The 15165-nt window shown below is 27.7% G+C and overlaps 2 protein-coding genes across 3 annotated transcripts in view; both read right to left on the bottom strand.

Annotated features, from left to right (window-relative positions):
• Window positions 1–110: 110 nt before the first annotated feature.
• On the bottom strand, window positions 111–8862 carry Naglu (N-acetyl-alpha-glucosaminidase). Of its 2 annotated transcripts, none has more exons than XM_018509423.1 (14): window positions 8760–8862; window positions 5961–6124; window positions 5685–5863; window positions 5382–5600; window positions 5084–5311; window positions 4754–4817; window positions 4552–4697; window positions 3304–3388; window positions 2699–2848; window positions 2089–2231; window positions 1732–1891; window positions 1288–1478; window positions 628–1013; window positions 111–190 (listed from the first exon to the last, which is right to left on the bottom strand). In XM_018509423.1, exons 1-14 carry the CDS (start codon window positions 8860–8862, stop codon window positions 129–131), a joined length of 2280 nt encoding a protein of 759 aa, XP_018364925.1. In that variant the 3' UTR covers window positions 111–128. The 2 variants fall into 2 exon arrangements, with proteins under 2 accessions (XP_018364925.1, XP_018364926.1); XM_018509424.1 differs by having other exon boundaries at window positions 129–190; window positions 5961–6116; window positions 8760–8824.
• Window positions 8863–10685: 1823 nt separating this feature from the next.
• Window positions 10686–15165, bottom strand: part of LOC108762430 (uncharacterized) — a 7424-nt gene continuing 2944 nt past the window's right edge. Inside the window, exons 5-10 of the mRNA XM_018509426.1 lie at window positions 13566–13903; window positions 13268–13458; window positions 12122–12382; window positions 11905–12037; window positions 11227–11391; window positions 10686–10804 (exon numbers count right to left, since the gene is read on the bottom strand). Of these exons, the coding sequence (XP_018364928.1) occupies window positions 10739–10804; window positions 11227–11391; window positions 11905–12037; window positions 12122–12382; window positions 13268–13458; window positions 13566–13574 (825 nt within the window). The 5' untranslated portion in view covers window positions 13575–13903 and the 3' untranslated portion in view covers window positions 10686–10738. The remainder of the gene's footprint in view (window positions 10805–11226; window positions 11392–11904; window positions 12038–12121; window positions 12383–13267; window positions 13459–13565; window positions 13904–15165) is intronic.

Below are 15165 nucleotides of genomic sequence, written 5' to 3'. Positions count from 1 at the left end.
AATATGCTTTACTAAAAATAGTTTTATTTATATTGCTTTTAAAATATATATTCTTATCTTATCTAAATAAAAAAAAAGACATTAGAACATAATTTTTTTCAGTACGTGTTTGATGATAATAATAACGATTATGATAATCTTCCTTCGTACCACTTGGAAATTATTTTCATTGCTATGTCGATAGTATCACCTAAAAAAGAGTGAATAAAATTTATTAGACTTATTGAAAATAAAAAATAAATTAAAAAATTTGTTTGCTGAAATTTATGCATATAATCTTTTCTAAATTTTTTCTAAATGTTGGTTATTTATTAACATTCTAAGCAGAATAACGACGTAGTAATATCTAATAAACGTTATATCGTCATTTTGCTACTTTGGATTTTACTTATACTATTTTAGATATTTTACTGTACTTAAATAAAGATTGTATTTCAATAATCTTATAAAACGAATAAAACATGATAGAAATGATTTCGATTATCGGTCTTAAAAAAAGTTGATTCTAAACAGAGCAAGTAATTCAGATGCATAGAACAGAGAGTACAAATGAAAAAAGGTCTCTGCCGATTAAATAAGAGTTATTGATGTAGTGTTCACGAAAAATTGTTATAAATAAGCAAATACCTTTTGTTTCTACTGGATAAAGCTTCGTGGATAAAGTGAAAGGTTGCTCGACTTCATGAAATATTCTGTCGTTAATCTCAGTGATGTTGGGCTCGGTTCTTTGGACCAATGATTTCTCAAGGGCTTTTAGGAAAAGCTCCCATCTGAGCTTAAAGTAATCCGCCACCACTCCTGACCATTGTTTGTTCGCGTAGTCTCTGATCTCACCATTTGGACCCCACAGGGTAATTTGATTTCTTGCATTATATTCGTAAGATCGCCTTTCCTCCTCATTGACGGCGATATCTTTCGCCTGGGCTAGCCAGGTGCCGAGTAAAAAATTATTTCCTGATGCCAAAATAGATTCAAGATCATCAAAAAGTTCTAACAAAGCGCTTGCGGACGATCTGTGGAATTATTAATAGATATAAAATTGTAAAATGTTTTAAATATATATTGTGAATTTTTATTATGTAACAATGATTATGAGCTAACTATGTGAAATTCTTAACTTTGAAAAAGACTCTTATTTTTATTTTGCAATATTAATTATTTTAATTTAAAAAAATTGTATTATTTAATATTAGGCGAGTAAAACTGTTTAATAACAAAATATAATAAAATATAATATCATATGCGTAATATATTTGGGATATGTTGATATTATATCAATATACTCACTGAAAGGCAGTGATATTCTTTTTTTTATAGCAATCTAATATAGTCACGTAAATATCGTCAGCTATTAGTTGGAGAGCTTGTCTGGTTATATCAACTACGTCATGCCTATAGAGAGTATTATTTCCTCTACCATATCTCGCTTTTAGAAACATGTTCCACATAGCATAGAAATCTTTTCGATCATACCAAATCTAATTAAAGAAAATCATTTTACATTATAATTTAAAATATTAATGAGTAATTTAAATAATGTAATTAGTTCAAATAATTTTGTTCTCAACGTTCCCTAATTTTTGCCAATTCCCATTTTCTTTTTAATTATATCTCTCTCGTTAAAGTGAATATTAAATTTTCGCATTTGTGTCCTCTGCAGGTATTATTAGATGAAATGCAATTATAAATTTCTACCAATTATAAATCAGTTGTAATTATTAATGAGTCTACCCATGGTGAAATATTTAAACTTGGTCGTCTGGTAATAACGTAATGTCCTCTAATTTTTTGCGTGCCGATAAAATTATAAACTGTTCTGCCGAGGTGTTGCCAAGCAGCTACTGCATATTCGTTCCATGCACCGTATCTTCGGGTAGCATAACTTTCGAACCTGCCGATCAATAATCCTTTTATCATATCAATGTAATCGAACTTAAGGAGCTTTTGCGTAACCTTGCATCGTGAATTATGTAGAAGCTCTGTCGATAGATTATCGAGACGCGGTAAAACGTTAAGACGACACTTCTTTAACGAAAAACCTGTCGTTGCATATAGTGTACCGGAATTATACGAGATGTACGTTCTCACCAATTATCAAGGTCGACAGGCACGTGACGATACGCCATTTCGTTCATTAATTCGTAAATTACATAGTTTTGGTTGATACCTTCGGGTGTCAGACCGGTTCCCACCATAGTACTGTCATTCATGTTTCTACCCTCGAATGTGCGCTAAGAAAAAAAGTCAATTTATTATTTTGCAACCTAAATTTACTCAGTTCATTATTCTAATGACTAATTGTAATAAGTGATAGGACACTCTTTAACGCTTAAAGTTTTCATGATTATTAAAAGATTCATGAAAATTAAATAAAGATATAAAATAATAAATTACATATGAAGAATCGAAAATTAAAAAATTTACACGTTTATTTCATGTTTAATTTAACTATACATTTTTGACGATACTCTGCCATTCTGTCAAAAAAAAGATTTATTTTTTAGCATTGTGTAAATGTAAAGTAAAAATTTAAATATACTTGAGAGAGAAAGAAAAAGAATTGATTATAAGTATTAAAATTTTGAAATTCCTTTTATATTTTGGCATGTTAATGACATAGTGATATACACATTCTTAGTCTTTTAATAAAAACTGAAAGAAAGAATGATGTAAGAAAATATAGAATTCTCTCATATACCTGATTAATAATTGGCGCGGAACCAAACATTCCCAAGGTGCCGCCGAAGTTATGCAGCATGCACCAAATAAATGGTTGACCGTAATAGGATTTCAATCGACCGTATTGTGGAAATTGTTCCGACTGTAGATCTAATACCAACATTCGTCCCTGCATTTAGTATAACAGTTTAGTCACTTTTATGAAAAATGACGTATACAAAATTATGATAATATACAAAAGTTATTTTTTTAATCGGAAAGAGAAATATTTACCCCCCCCCCCCCGTTAGATTAATATTTTATTGAAATAATTATCGATAGTTTTCTGTTCTCTGTCTTATACAGTAGATTTGTCGTACTAGATGAATAGGCCAAATACATTAGATAATTAAATACATTTATAATTCAATAAGAATAATAATAGATATGGCCAAATACATTAGATAATTAAATACATTTATAATTCAATAAGAATAATAATATATACTTTTATAATTTAATAATAATAAATTACATAATTATATATATTAAAATTACCTAATAATTATTGTTATAGGAATGGTTCATGCATTAGTTGTGTATTTGGCAATGAGATACGATTGATATTTAATATTGCGAACTTACTGTGGGCACTGAGGTCAAGAAAGCTTTCACTCTGGACTTTGTCCAAAACATGATGTCGTGCACGAACAGCCAAGCTTGCATTAACCTAGAAAAGTCGCATGATGTATCTGACGTAAAAACATGATTATATATAGGGTGTATTTTAAATGATGCCCACTAATCATATAGTACTATTCCTGATAAAAAACTGAGTCGAAAAGTCCTCTAACATTTTGTAATTTTCGCAATATTTTTTTTAGTTACCCAATAAGCAAAATGTCTAAAATCGACGCATAAGACAACTTTAAGATATCTTTAAGAGTTCTTTAAAAAACATCTTTAAAATATTTTACAAAGAACACTGAAAGATATCTTAAAATTGTCTTATGTATCGATTTTATCCGTTTATTCGGCAATCTTTAGAAATTAATATCTCGTTAACTATTGTGAAAATTGCAAAATTACAAAAAAACAGGACATTTCGACTCAGTTTTTTAATCAAGAATAGCATTATATGATCAGTGGGTGTTATTTAAGATACACCCTGTATACAAAGTAGCGGTTTAGTCAGACTTTGAAAATTATAAGAAATTTACTTCTAAACAAAAAGTTTCCTATAAACATGGGTCGAAAAATGCTTCCTTAAAAAATTGTCACTGAGAGATCTCTAAAATCACGATTATTTTATACATTTTTACAAATATCAAGGAATGTATTTTTTGAACAAAAAGTATCGAAACGAAAGTTGTATTGAATTAAATTATTTTTTAAATGAGACTAAAATGATTGTGGTGCATTTCATAGAGGTGTTTCGAGATAATCAATCTTAAATGTACACAAAAGTAATTTTTGGTAATTAACGGTAAAGTTTTTTTTAAAGAACTCTGATTTTTTCAAGAAATTAATTTTTTTTACCCTTTACTTTTTTTTATGAAAGATAATTTAATTCTCTACAACTTTCATTTCGGTACTTTTCAAAAAACGCGTATATTCTTTGATATTTTAAAAAATGTATAAAATAATTGCAATTTTAGAGGTTTTTGGGCGATAATTTTTTATGGAAGCATTTTTCGACCCATGTTTATAGGAAACTTTTTGTTCAGAATTAAATTGCCTAAAATCTTGAAATCTGGCTGAAATGTTTGGGACCATCCTGTATATATGTCCACGTATGTGTATAAAATTAATATTTCTGTCGAATCCGAAGAATTTAAGTGTTAAAGTGTAAAATGAAATGAATTGTCTGTCCTTCTAAATTTACCGACTTACCATATTGCTTTCGAATCGACTGCGTTCATGGCCGAGAAAATCGAATGTCCGACGTTTCCCAAGTAGGCAAGCTCACTATTACCGGGTTCATTTTCGTTAAAAGTATCGCAATTATAAATATGATCGGTACCAAACTCATCGATGTACTGCAACAATGAAATATTCATAATTATTTATTTGTATTGAAATTATTTTAACTCACCATTCGAAGGAATTTTTCTCCAATAGTTTGAAATAATGGATCCGTCGGTTCTAACAAATAAGGGCTGAAAATAATAATTATATTACACAAATTGGAACTTTATTTTTTTTTATTTGAATTAATTTTATTAAATTAAAATTAACCAATTTCTGAAATGTATTTTTATTTGATAAATGATAGATACAAAAAGGATAGAATATTCTGTATCTATTTTCTTAATACTTTTGTCAGTTACAGTTATAAATATTTTACTCTATAAAAAATTATTTTAAACAATAATCGGAAGAGAGACAAATTGTGTGAGATATAAATAGATTATTTTGGTCGTACCAGCAATATTTGTCTTCGAATTTATTCCATGGATTGATCTTCGTCATATTAGCATTTGGAAAAAGTCTGGCAAAAGCTCGCGGTACATGACCGGCGAATGCCGGTAGTACCGGGACGATTCCCAGATCTCTCATTCTCCGAAGAATCTGGTGTTGTAGACATATGGTATAATTATGCCAATTTGATGATAATGGTCCACCAAAGCCACGAATGTTGCCCATCCTCGCCCTACATTATCACAATAAATATATTCTATTGTATCCTACACAAAGAAATTTGAGGAATACGAACACTCAACCAAGGTAAGAAAGCAGGTCCACCCAAGTGTTCGTCGATTTCCTCTTTTGTCAGATTCAATTCTTGATATAGTCTTTGCCAGATCGCTTCTTGCGCGCTAAAAGCAAGGGCAAGATTAATCCCATTAAGGGCCATCCAATCGATGCTTTTTTCCCATTGGTGCCACTGCCACCAGGCTGAACTGTAACCCACTGTGCACACGTTCTGATAATATCTGAATCTGTAAAGTTAGGGAATAACATAAATATATGCCATCAAATAATATATCGGATTATCACAAATCACATGTCGCGCGCACTCTCACCTGTCGTTCGATATAATTTTAACTCGGACTTCCGGCAGGGTGTTTGGCAACTCAATTTGTGTACCGTCCCATGATATATGAACATTGCAATAGTTTTTTAAGTAATAATGTAAACCCCATGTGATTGCCACCCCGGAAGTTCCGCGAATTTCGATTTCGTCTAGAGGATTTTTTGTTATCTGTAAAAAATTATTCGATATTTATCGTATTACTCTTTTGAGAATAAGTACTCACGAACAAATGTGTAGTTGCTATATTCGAGAGTAAATATCGTACCTTAAAAGTATCTTTACCAATAGGCCCCAAATCGGTATCCAGTATCATAATAAACAACTTAGATATTTCTTTACCCAATAATCTTTCCGCGACATTTTTAGCTGCTTTTGCCTGAATTTCTGGTGATGTGCGCGATTTTATATAGCCTAAAGTATCCTGAAACACTGCTCACATTTTTAGATATCCGAGTAAAAAGTTTTTATATATGATCATACATATTATAAATATATATTATTATACATATATAATTCATATGATTGTCTGATTATACAATCCAATTATATATATCCATGTATATATATATAATTTCATATATGATCATGATATACGAAATTACATAACTAAACTAATTTATCACATATATTTGTTTATTAATATTGTATTCATTATCGAAGCATTAGTTCCTGTAAAATTACAGAAGTTAAGCAACGTTAATCAGGATATGGCTTAAAATGACTAATTAAAAACATCATGAAATTGTATGCATAGTATTCCAAACACATTTTTTACAATTATAATTTTATCCTATGTAATCTCTCTTTCTCTAGAATGAGTGATGCTAACTAATAAAATTTATTTTAGCAATAATTTTCTATATACATATATAATATAAAGGCAGATATATTCATAGACTATGTTTACACAGCCCGATTTACGTCGAAATTATAACATCGGATGAACTATTAACATTAGATGTCGTATAAACGTTATTTTACGACGAAGTTATTACATTGATGTAATAACTCGTTTGATGAAGAGACTAGGGCTCTCACCAACTCCGATTAGCTTAATCGGCCGATTAAATTTCAGAATTGCCAACTGCAAAACTGAAAACATCTTAGTTTTCTGCAAATTATAATTTATTTATATAAAATGTAATAGTTTAATTAATAACTAAATAATACTTTTCATTAAAATAATTAATTCTACGTATTTTGGTATCACATATGCGGTAATAACAAAATATATACATATATTACATTATTCTTTAGTTGCTAGACCCAGTTTGGTAATTTTCGAGGTAATTCTGAAATTTAATCGGTCGACTAATTAGAATTGATGAGATCAATCTTTAAGCCGTAATCACACTGCGAATGCACGATTGTGACTGATGATTAACGATTATTTTTTTACCAGATAGAACAAAGCAATCGGTGATTATTTTGGTTGAAAAATAATCGCCAATCACTAATCACAATCACGCAATTGTTAGTATAATTATATCGACGCAAAAAAGACGTGTAAACACGCAATGTTATAACTTCGGTGTAAATCGGGTCGCGTAAATATAGACCTAAAAGATTACTTAGCTTATTGATTTATTTACTTTCTTTCATTTTTTTTAGCCTAGTTGAAATAAAGATAAGTCTGAATGTGTAAACACGACTCACTTAAATAGCTGTTATAACATCAACGTTAAGTTGAAGTTAAAAATCCGTGTAAAAACGCACTGATAGGGTGTCCCAAACTTTTTGACACATCGGTTGTGAGCAGACTGAACTAAACCGAGTCGAAAAGTCTTGTACCATTTTGCAATTTTCGCAACAGTTAACAAGATATTAATTTCTAAAAATTGCTGAATAAGCGGGTAAAATCAACGCATAAGACAATTTTAAGATATCTTTCAAAGTTTTTAAAAATGTTTTTTAAAGAACTCTTAAAGATATCTTAAGAGAACATTCTAGCGTCTCGACTGAAAATTCTACCGATTTTTAGAAATTTTTTTGTAATAAAATAGAGACACACGCACGCACGCATTGATTTGAAACTTTTTGTACTACATTTTATTAATCTTAAAAGGTGCATACAAATTTTTTGTGTGCAATGCTTTTTTATGGATTTAATGTATAATAATTTCAGGTTTCAACGGCGTGCCTCTAAAAAATGATGGTTCGCTATTGGACACGATTACAAAGAAATTATACTTGACTAATCGATCTAAAATTTTAATACATTATTTTATCATCAGAGTAGCTCTTGTATGAATCGGGCTTCTTAATTAATTAATGTTTATGTATTTTTTTTTACAACAATTAGATAAAAAAGGCCTATTTTCAAGATCCTTAAAATTTTCAAAATGATAATAAAAAAATTTTTATCTATGGTTCTTTGTGCTTCGTGCAAAAGGTAAAAGACTTCGATTCATTTTAGTTCGCTTTATATGCCCACAAGCAGTGTGTCAAAAACTTTGGGACATCCTGTACTGTGAGAAATGACATTGTTATAGAAACAAATCAAGGGACAACAAATGTAATGATTTAGTGTGAAAACGATCAGTTACAAGATTGCAAATCATTTCTCATTATTCGTCAATGTAACAAATAATCAAAATAATCAGTAAATAAAGTCAGGTTATAAAAATAAGTTACATTCTTAGTTTGCTTCCATTACTAATAATTGGTTGCTATAGCAGACTGGCAGCAATTATAACAAATCAATTTGTTGTCACATATTTATAAATCATTTGTCAAAGGTACTGATGGCTTGTTAAATTAACAAAATCTTTCTTTCAATGTGTATAATCATGTAAAATCATATATAGTCATATGTTTATATACAGTCATATATAACTGCATATAAAAATGTTTACTCTGATATTGTGAAATTTTAAGTCATTTAGTTATTTTATGAACAAAATTTAAATTAATTATTATAAACGATGGGTAAAATGCGATACACAATGATCAAATAATTTATTCAGTGGCTTAATTATTAAACATTTTACAGTGTTTTGTATTTATATTTTGTATTCCAAAAGAACGCACACTCAGAAATTAAAATGTAATATGTTCTACTTACTGTCCAGTTTGCTACATGAACTGGACGACACGAGTAATCCAAATATTATTATAAATAGTTGCAACCACGATGTTGTGATGTCCATCTTGATAAACTTCAACATGTCGACTGACTGATTAAAGAGGGGACACAGAAATAATCGTGATAAGACTTGGGAAGAGTGAGTGTGCGTGTACATTATCACTCCCACTCTTACTATGGCTTTCTTATCTGATAAGGCTTTTAACTACCGTGGTGGAAATACAAGATGTGCTCTAGCACAGCATTTCTTAACAGCCAATAAGAAAGTTACTCTCAACGCCGTCCATATTGTAGCGGTTAATTCGAATCGAACGTTCTATTAACAACCATAAAATCGTACTATGCCTACGATTAAATGTTATTTGTCATGCATCTCTCTACAGAAAAACTATTGATTTTTTTTTTATAAATATTAATTTGTAAAAATAATTATTATTTTTAGTTATTGTTAGTACAGTTACTATTATGTCGTAGAAATAGTTATAACAAGTTAATAATACTTCCTATATGTTTAAAAAATATATGTAAGGGTAGTTTATTATTAATTTTATATATAATTGAAAAGAATTGAGCCATTTACATAAAGAACTATTTAATAAATCTACATAAAAATATTTAATAAAGTAAGGTATTAGGAAAGTTTCTTGCACACTATGTATGTGTGAAATTTTCAAGAATATCGTATAAAAAATACACAATTAGGACTCTTCAAATTTAAAAAAAGACTAAAGGAAAATATAATGAGAATGCGTCATATGCGGTAATTGGAGCGCAAATTAATTGTTTATTGTGTCCTTAAATTATTCTTAAATCAACGTCAAACATTTCTTTTGTCACTGAAGATGGGTGGGAATGAAGCCGAAACGTTTAAATTTTTCGATTATTTATACGGTATTAAAGGAAATAATTTAAAAAGCACACAATAAACAATTAATTTGCGCTCCAATTACCGTGCTTAATTCTCATTTGCCTGTTATATTTTCCTTTAATACCGTATAAATAATCGAAAAATTCAAATTGATATCAGTTATTAGAGTATAGGATATATTGAAAGTAGATCAAAATGCATATTTTAAAAAAATTGATTTTTATGTGCAAATAATTTTTTTACGGTTTTTCATATTTTTATTCTATATTTTTGTTCTATATTTTTTACATTTTTTATATTTTATATATACTATTTTTTATTTCTTTAGATAAAAGTTGATTTTTCTAGTCTGTCGATATTGATATAGATTGTAATAATAATTATTTTTACAAATAAATTATTGTAATACATCAAATAAAATTATTCAAATTATTTGTCATTATAAGCAGAAAAATTATAGATATTGAAAAATTATTTTATTTTAATTTTTTGCAATTTTTCTAAAACTAAGTTTAAAAAACAGAAGATAAAATTGCAGAGGCAAAATTTTATTACAGATATCTTCATCGCAAAAAAAATTAATTTGGCAAATTAAAAAGTATATTTGTATATTTTTATTTTATAAAATGTAACTAATTTTTAGGTCTCGAGCACCGTTTAGAATAAAATTATGCCGATTATGAAATATTTCTTTTTACAATTTCATTTTACATATTTTAAAAAATTGAAATTGATAAATAATTGCTTGTTAAAATTAATGTAAGATTGATAATAATAATAATTGTTAAAATAAGATTATGTTTAATCGCGTATACTTTTATTTTTGTTTACACAAATCGAATTATTACTGCATTAAATAAATTTTTAATTTGATTTGTGTAACCAAGCACAAAGTTATAAAAAAAATAAATCTATAACATCGAATTAATATACAAGTACTAAAAAGATGTTAACAAAGTATTAAAAAGTATAACCGAAAGGCCCGTTTAGGGCTGATTTCTCATTGGGATTATAATAAACGTATACATGATCGTCTTTTTCCATGTCTCCAGATACGATCGGTGCGCAATAAACTCCTGAATGTGCTGTATCATCCTCGTTGGAAAATATATGGTACTTTAAGTTCGAATATGAATAAGGTACCGCAATGCGATATCTGAAATTAAAAAAGAGTAGAAGTTATATATTTAAAAAATTTAACAAAGAAATAGTGGTACTAATGGGAAGAAATTAAAATTGAAAAAATTTATATTTTGTATATCTGAAAATATATTTTAATATGAATTAGGGATAATTTTGTATAAAATATCAAAAGGATTAAATTCAGTTATTAGAGATTAGAAAACTTTTAAGTTAATAAAAATTTGAAATTTATTAAAATTATTTTAGATCTGTATCAAATGATTTGATAATAAAAAATTGGGAGCAATATATATTTATATATGTATATACATATATACATATATATAAGGATTGCTCCTGATATTTTTATTATCAAATCATACATATATATGTGTGTATGTGTAATTACTTTGGAACTCGTTTTATTATCTTAATGATTGTATTTCTTATCTTTACCCATTCCCAATCTTCTTCACTAAAAGGCAAGGTTGATTGTGGTGTCGAAACAACAATATTTGGACGAATCACATAATTATTGTATACGTTTGTTGCCTCTCGAAGTAATTTATGCAACGTAACTTCTGTCATTAATACGCAACGCGTTAAATCCGCGAACTTTTCCTGATGAGAAAATATTATTTTGATATTCATAACATTATTTTGAATAATAAATTTAACTTATATTTCTAGTATATGGTGTTAAACTTCTAGCACTATATGACATTAAAAATTGTTTTACCAATAGTTATTAATACCATTAATTTTCGAAATTATGTATATTTATATGTAAATCGTAAATTATATATATTTATATTTTGTTTAATTCATGATTGCAGGACTAAGCATACTATATTGTTTGATATGATTAAATATAATTTACTTGTAATTAGATGAGTTGCTAAGAATAAAACTTTTATAAATGACGTTTGTCATAAAAGTAATGACATTTGTATAAATTACATATATAGTAATTAATTTGTTTTGAAAAAATGTGTATATCTTTTGTTTGCTTTTGGTGTTACTGCTTTATATAACGAACTTATTTGTGGGCATGATATAATAAAGATTAAAACTTTAGTAATTTTGTTCTGTTAATAAGTAATATAAACATTGTAATTGAAACATATTAATTACCGGCTTTTCATCTGATCTAGTTGAGTATTTCCCGCAATAATCTATCCAATTTTCTCTTATAATATTTGATTCCTCGATTAAAGGATCACAGCTTCTTTCTAATAAACGTATAGGTGCGTCAAATTTCAAACCTCTGTGCATATCAATTTATTGATATTTAATATTTTCTCTATATAATAATATAAATGCGAAACATAAAAAGTTATTGAATACATACTTGGTTATCCATTCGGCAGCTTCATCGCCATGATCAATAAGTTTTAGTGGTCTGCCCGTTTGCCATGACGAGTAATAACAAATTCTGCTATTTTCTTTTATGCTTTGCTCTGTGATACATAAAATGTCTAAATTGTTCAGTAATGAACTGTTAAATATCTTGGTTCCATCTTGTGTCATGTCAACAGATATTGAACCCAACAAACTAGTATTCGACCAGTGTAGAATTCTTTTGGTTTGCTGATTATATAATAAGTACATCCTGAAATGGCATAGTGAAAGTTTAACATTACTTTCAAATTGTGTAATATATAAACATTATTTATCAAAATTTATAAAATTACTTCAATACGCGTTATTGATAATTAAATATTGTATATAAACCGTTTGAAGTTGCTATACTTCTTTTTTATACATTAGTACAAATCAAGTCGTATATGCAATTACCTATAATCGATTTTAGTATATTGCATAAAAACTGTCGATGTTTTATAAATAAATACAATTAATATTATCTTATTTTAGTTAAATTTTATAAAAAGAATATACCACACTTAAGTTTAACAATGATCCGAAATCTTTAAAAATAATTAAGTTGGACTTTAATTGAGGGAATGGGCGGAATACATAATAATATATATAAGAAAGGCCTAATTACAAAATTTTAATTTTAATAAAAATTAAAATAAGTTGCTACCTTTATATTATACACAAATGGGTGTAGTATCAAATGAATTTATGTAATGTCTTTAAGAAGTTGTATGTTACAATACTTTTCTATTATGATCAATATTATATAAAGAGCTAATCTCCGGCAAAAGAACCTAAGTAGAATTAGGCTTTTATTCCGCCTATCCTTACAATTACGACTATACTAATAACGTCCAATTTTTAATATTAAATACTTTAAATCGATTATGAAATATAAATAATAGACCTGTTCTTATTGACTGAACTTTTGCACCAGTTTATCATTCTTCTTTTTCTTTCCTCCTGAAGAGAAAAGGAAGAAAGATGAACTGGTGCAAAAATTCATCTAAAAAGAACAAGCCTATTATACTGAATGATGAGTGAGCTACACCTTTAGCAATATTTTAATTACATAGAATTACATAGAATTCAAAGAATATTTGTATTTTACACTAACCCATCCCAAAATACTTGACTTCGTGAGTATTGAGTTATCATTCCATTGTGATTATATCTAAAAAAGTTATGTTGCATTTTCTTTCCCCCTTTTATTGGATATATGAACATATACTGAACATTACCGACTCTAACCCAATTTGGATTATGAAGTTGGGGATGATTCTTAATGTAGTGTTTATCAATAGCAACCTGTTCGGATATATATATATAATTATTACTTAAAAAATATATTGTATTTGTTCTCTAATATGAATAATTTAAATAGAAGTATAATCGTAATCAGATCTTATACATACCTCATACATTGTTATCAATGGTTATTAAAATCTTGAGAAGAAGTAATAGATTCGATCAATGTACATTCAATGCAGACAATATTAGCCGTTCTGTTCTTTTACTTTTAATTCTATGATTTGTAATGTGTAATTACTGTATGTAATCTTACAAACGTATAATATTAACAAATTATGAGATTGTACACAAGTAATATTTTTTCCCTTTTTCTCCGCAAAGATCTTATTACACGATGATAATCTCTTCTTGATCAGTCAAATTTCTATGTAAAGTGTCGGTATTGATTGTTCGTTCTTATTATTCTCTATTTCGTCTGTTATATTTTGTGTTTTCCTGGAACCTATTGTTTATATTTTATGAAAAGGTTATACAATGGTAGCGCGCATTTAACTTCTCTGATTGTGAGAGTTTACTTACAGGTATATATTTATATAAATTGTAACTACTTGACAATTACATATAATTGGTTTAAATATCGATATTTAATCTTTGAATGCATTTATAAGATTTTATATTAGAGTTTAATCACTTAATAAAACTTTCGTAATTGCGTTTACGCTATTAAGTTATATCAGTGTATTCAAGCTCTATAAAGTTAGCAGAACCAAATCAGCAGAATCAAATCGGATCTATCGGAATTTTTAGTACTTATTTTGTACTAAATTGTACCATTAATGATAATTTTGTACCGTATGCCATTTCGAAAAAAATCATGGCGCTGCTTAATATTAAGCTGGCAGGATTAATTCAAAATAAAAGAAAAATAATATCAGAAATCAATACGATTGAATTTGTATTATTTTGTACTGCCAAAAACAATTTTATATTACGTATCATTTCCAAGAAAACAGTGGCACTGATAGTTTAATATTTAAACTGGCAGGACCATAAAAAAAAAACAACATAGGGCAAAAATTAACGCAACTGAAATTTGTACTAATTTGTACATACCATTGAAGTCAGTTAATATTTTACATTTTTCTCTTTAAATTTTATTAGTATATATAATACTTATAATCTATGAGGTATTCCACGTCAAACCGGGCACCTTTTTTACAAAATGAGTTCTAAAAATTCCGATAAGTCCAATTTGATTCTGCTAATTTGGTCCTACTAGCTTGATAGAGCTGTGTATTCAGGATACACTACAGTAATACATTTTTTTCTTGTTTAAAATAAAAATCAAAACTTATCTATCATACTTATATGAATCGTGCAATTAAATTTTACTTTATTTTATGTACATGCTTATTAAAATTATGCGAATTAAAAATTTATTTTTAATTAATAAAATTGAATTTTATATTAATATTTAATATAAACAGATGTTAGATAATTTTTAAACAAATATTAAATTTTTAATAAAAAATAGGAAAGAAATCTGCGGAAATTTTCATATTTCTTTAATTTATGTATTAATTAATTGATACGTCATAATCTAATATGTACAGATATTAGCTGCGTTTAGCAGATTCAACAGTTGAGTGAGCGATTGCTGAAATTTATTTAAATAAATAATACTTATTACATGCACTGAACCAAAAATGTACGTAAATACAATAAAAGTATTCATTGGTATTAATAAAAAATTCATTAAAATTG

The sequence above is a fragment of the Trachymyrmex cornetzi genome, unplaced genomic scaffold, assembly GCF_001594075.2.
Source record: "Trachymyrmex cornetzi isolate Tcor2-1 unplaced genomic scaffold, Tcor1.1 scaffold299, whole genome shotgun sequence".
Taxonomy (NCBI): Eukaryota; Metazoa; Arthropoda; class Insecta; order Hymenoptera; family Formicidae; genus Trachymyrmex; species Trachymyrmex cornetzi.
Note: the sequence above shows the minus strand (reverse complement) of the source record. Positions and strands in the feature narration are given on the sequence as shown.

Coding starts and splice junctions, on each gene's coding strand:
- Naglu (XM_018509423.1), bottom strand. CDS start 8,862: ATGTTGAAGTTTATCAAGATGGACATCACAACATCGTGGTTGCAACTA. Junction 5,312..5,381: donor GGACCTGCTTTCTTACCTTG/GTTGAGTGTTCG, acceptor GTGATAATGTAG/GGCGAGGATGGGCAACATTC. Junction 191..627: donor TTATCCAGTAGAAACAAAAG/GTATTTGCTTAT, acceptor ACTCTTTTTTAG/GTGATACTATCGACATAGCA.